Source organism: Perkinsus marinus, assembly GCF_000006405.1.
Source record: "Perkinsus marinus ATCC 50983 genomic scaffold scf_1104296965308, whole genome shotgun sequence".
NCBI lineage: Eukaryota > Perkinsozoa > Perkinsida > Perkinsidae > Perkinsus > Perkinsus marinus.
The window spans coordinates 1-3,435 of record NW_003204362.1 but is presented as its reverse complement, the minus strand read 5'-3'; the positions used below and the strand labels follow the sequence as shown (position 1 = coordinate 3,435).

Sequence of the window (3,435 nt, the reverse complement as noted above, 5' to 3'; positions counted from 1 at the left end):
AAGACACACAGCAATGGGACGCTACACATAATATGTGTCACAGATTAAAGAATACTAAGGGCCGATAGCAGAGCTAATGCTCTTCAAAAGCATTAAGGTACGTAAAGTGCTGTCAGATAATCTGGATCTTCTGCTTCTCGATAAAGATCCAGCTAAGCTGAAGCTCTCTTCGCAGCTGCAACTACTCCCAGGAATTGTTGCGAGGGCAACAGCAACCTTAGTGAGAATGGGCAAATCTGGGCAGCCTGCCCAGAAGCCGAGGAAATCCGAGTGCACGGCAGACTCGGATCTCAACCTCTGCTCATATGCGATCAACTCGCGAGACAAACCCGTCACCGCCGTTGTTGTCCTCCTGAGATCTCTGCGATTGAGGGCACCCAACAAAGTACCCTCTACCCCATGCCTACTAGTTGATGAGGAGTCGTCAGCGTCAAGAGCACTGTCACTGATGCCAAAGAAAGCCATACATTTTCTGATAGAATCTTGAGCGGAGTCCTCGTCCTCCGTATCGGCGAATGCAGGATGGAGATAGGATGCAGCCACGCAGGCATGGTGAAGAATGCCCGAGTCCGTTTCAATCAAGCAAAACTTGAAGTAGTTGTTCAAGCTCTCATGCACACGATCCTTGATCCGGCATAACTGCGAGCGCCCACCTGCACCGCTGCACTTCTGGAGTAGGCCCTTCACCACCGGTCTAATAAGACTGAGCGTACAGTACGACGATCCAGAAAACAGGCGAGTGGCATCCTCGAAATGGCACAGAACTGACGCCAAGTTCTGCAGAGACTCGAAATCAGGAACTGTCAACGCGAACTTGCGGAAATGCTTGTGCAAGTTGTCCGACTTCGGCAAAGCTTGACAACGGGTTTGGAAGAGACTGAAGACCGGGCGATATTCTACATACCATTGTACCATGCGGTAAGTGCTATTCCAACGGATGTTGATGTCCCGGGGGCAGACTCGCTGCCTCACAATACCTTCGGCTCTCATGCACTCAGATAGCAGGCTGCTCGCAACGGAGGACTGACGTAGGAGCCGACCGTTAGCCCGAGCTTTCAGAAGTGCAACACCCCACTGTCGACATCTTCTATCATCAGTTGTTTCCACACCCCGCGACCACGCGAGGTCAGAAGACTCGTCTATATCTTCAGCATCCGAATCGGACTCAGCTTCTGCGAGGATGTCGTCCGGATCCCCGTCTTCGTCGGAGGAGCTATCTTCGGTCTGCTGACTGGACCTAGTATCATCTTCATCGATGGTTTTGCAAGACCACAGACCCAGACCATTAGTGACCGATAGGTGGAGTTTGTGCCCCACACATAATACGTGGATAATGGTCCCAGGCTTTTGCTCAATCAGCTTCATCATCTTGATATTGACCGAAGCTGCATCACTGGTCACGCTACAAACCCGGTCTCCGATCCCAGTTTCCGTTATCGTATTCATCAACTCCCCGGCAAGGTTGCTGGCCGTATGACGGCCTTGGATGCGTCTAAAATCCACAATCTGACGGCGGACTTTGTCGGTTCTGACAAAGTGTGCTGTTATACCTGGAAGCTCAGCATTAAAAATCCGCTATATCAATCGCTCACATAGAAAGCTCGAACGGCTGCTTCTCGACCACGCGTCGATACTCAGGCTTATTTGAGAGACTCCGTCGAGCCTTTCTGAGAGCAAACCACGCGATCAGTTCAAGCATGACCGAGTAGCTGAATTACTTTGCACCATCTCCACGTGATTGGCGACTCTGTCTCGCAATTGACGAACTAGATCTCGGCGGCTAGGAGCCTCGAAATGTGGATTCAAGCACCGTAGTAGGCGTTTGAAGTATTCATTCTCAACGGTGCAGAGCGGGACGCCAGAGTGGGCCACAAACTGATATAGCGCCTCTCTGCACTCTGCTTGATTCTCCTTGTTCCCAGTTTTGCTAGGATCGCTGCGCTTCCTTTTCCCGCAAGACTTTTGGTGATACTTGACACCACTGGAAGACTTCTTACTTATCTTAATGAGTCTCCCACATTTAGGACAGCGGGCATATTCGCCATCGTCGGACTTCTCCCGGACCCACCCTGGGAACTTCATAAGGAAAGGGTCATCGATCGCAACCACAGAGACTTCACCAGTTGACATTAGGAAAGGAGCGAATGTTCCAAAACAAACTGTAGCAGTCGCGGTACATCCCGTGAATGAATCTCGAATCGCGGTTAGCGTGGAGCAGTAATGAACAATAGGTTGGTGGTTCAATCGAGGAGCGCGCTGACGCGCGCGCAGCTGTGGCGTAAACGCCGTTTACGTCAGGCCGTAAATTCCGCGTTTTTTCCGTCCGTAAACCGTAAACGTCGACGTTAACGGCCCGTAACGTAAACTCGCCCATCTATAATCGAGAGTGCGTGAGATTGCAAGAAATCTACTTTACGTTCACCCGGTGAACTTCACCGCACGCCCACAACCATTCTTCTTTCTGTAGACCTTGGAACTTACTGACTTGACCGCTTGACATTCCCTTAGACTTAGGACGCAGTTCTAATCTCGTTCGCCCTAGTAGCGTAATCGATTGGTGCGTCACGCCACCATGTGGCTGTCACGCTTTGTGGTTCCTTACGGCATTGCTTGTGGTTCCTCACGGAATTACCTTTCTCACGAGCTCAGATGTACTGTACTTAGTAGATCCTCGCACTAACGTACTGTCGAGTTCACTAGTAATAGCAGAACGATCTTGGTCACTGTGGTTCTCCTCTCGACGGACTACATTTCTCGTAGCAGCTCCTTGTTGCTATTACTACAACTCCGTTCCCTTTAAGCTCGGTTATCCCTTATCAGTGGGTTGAGGCCATCTTCTACGTGTTTGGTTTCCAATGTCGTCACCTGGTAACGATCTTGGCATTCAGAAGAAAGATCTGTCGCTCATTGAAGAGCAAGCAAGAGCAGATGCTACCGCTGCTGGTATGGACGAAGATGCTACTCAGTATCACATACGGCTGGCCGTTGATCATGCCAGAGACTACAACGACCTCTTTGATGCCTTGTCAACTTGGGCTGAGGCTGGTTCTGTACGCCCTCAGGCTCCAGTTATCGACCGTGGCCACAAGGAGGAGCTTCGTGTTAACCTGCAAATGCCAGAACGATACAATGGTACACCGACTTTGCTACATGGCTGAGACGCTATGAGAACACTGCTAATGCTGCCGGCTGAATTTCGTCTACGAAGGCTGCTCGCTTAGGAATGTACCTTACCGATGAGGTCTACGAGATGTGGAATCAGTACGCCCCTAAGCAGATTTTCGAGGAGGACGGTCGGATCATGCTGCAGATGCTGGCTCGTCGTCCAGCGGATGCTCTCTTGGACAACTTTCATGATCTTCGATGGGCTCCTCGTACTAACTTCGGTACGTTTCTGGCACGTGCTCGACGTATGTTGACCGAATACAATAAGAA

The 3,435-nt window shown here is 50.6% G+C and overlaps 4 protein-coding genes across 4 annotated transcripts; 2 read left to right on the top strand and 2 right to left on the bottom strand.

The window, feature by feature from the left end:
- Nucleotides 1-407: 407 nt before the first annotated feature.
- Pmar_PMAR000006 (hypothetical protein) lies at nt 408-1,492 on the bottom strand (the record flags this gene model as incomplete). The annotated part of the gene is made up of 1 exon (XM_002769641.1): nt 408-1,492. A coding segment is annotated over one exon (1,085 nt), but the record flags the coding sequence as incomplete, so codon positions are not given.
- Nucleotides 1,493-1,592: 100 nt separating this feature from the next.
- On the bottom strand, nt 1,593-2,130 carry Pmar_PMAR000005 (hypothetical protein; the record flags this gene model as incomplete). The annotated part of the gene is made up of 2 exons (XM_002769640.1): nt 1,593-1,667; nt 1,811-2,130. Coding segments are annotated over 2 exons (395 nt in total), but the record flags the coding sequence as incomplete, so codon positions are not given.
- A 725-nt stretch (nt 2,131-2,855) lies between these two features.
- Nucleotides 2,856-3,158, top strand: Pmar_PMAR000004 (hypothetical protein; the record flags this gene model as incomplete). Its single annotated transcript, XM_002769639.1, has 1 exon — nt 2,856-3,158. One exon carries the CDS (start codon nt 2,856-2,858, stop codon nt 3,156-3,158), a length of 303 nt encoding a protein of 100 aa, XP_002769685.1.
- Nucleotides 3,159-3,221: 63 nt separating this feature from the next.
- Nucleotides 3,222-3,386, top strand: Pmar_PMAR000003 (hypothetical protein; the record flags this gene model as incomplete). Its single annotated transcript, XM_002769638.1, has 1 exon — nt 3,222-3,386. A coding segment is annotated over one exon (165 nt), but the record flags the coding sequence as incomplete, so codon positions are not given.
- Between the last annotated feature and the right edge of the window lie 49 nt (nt 3,387-3,435).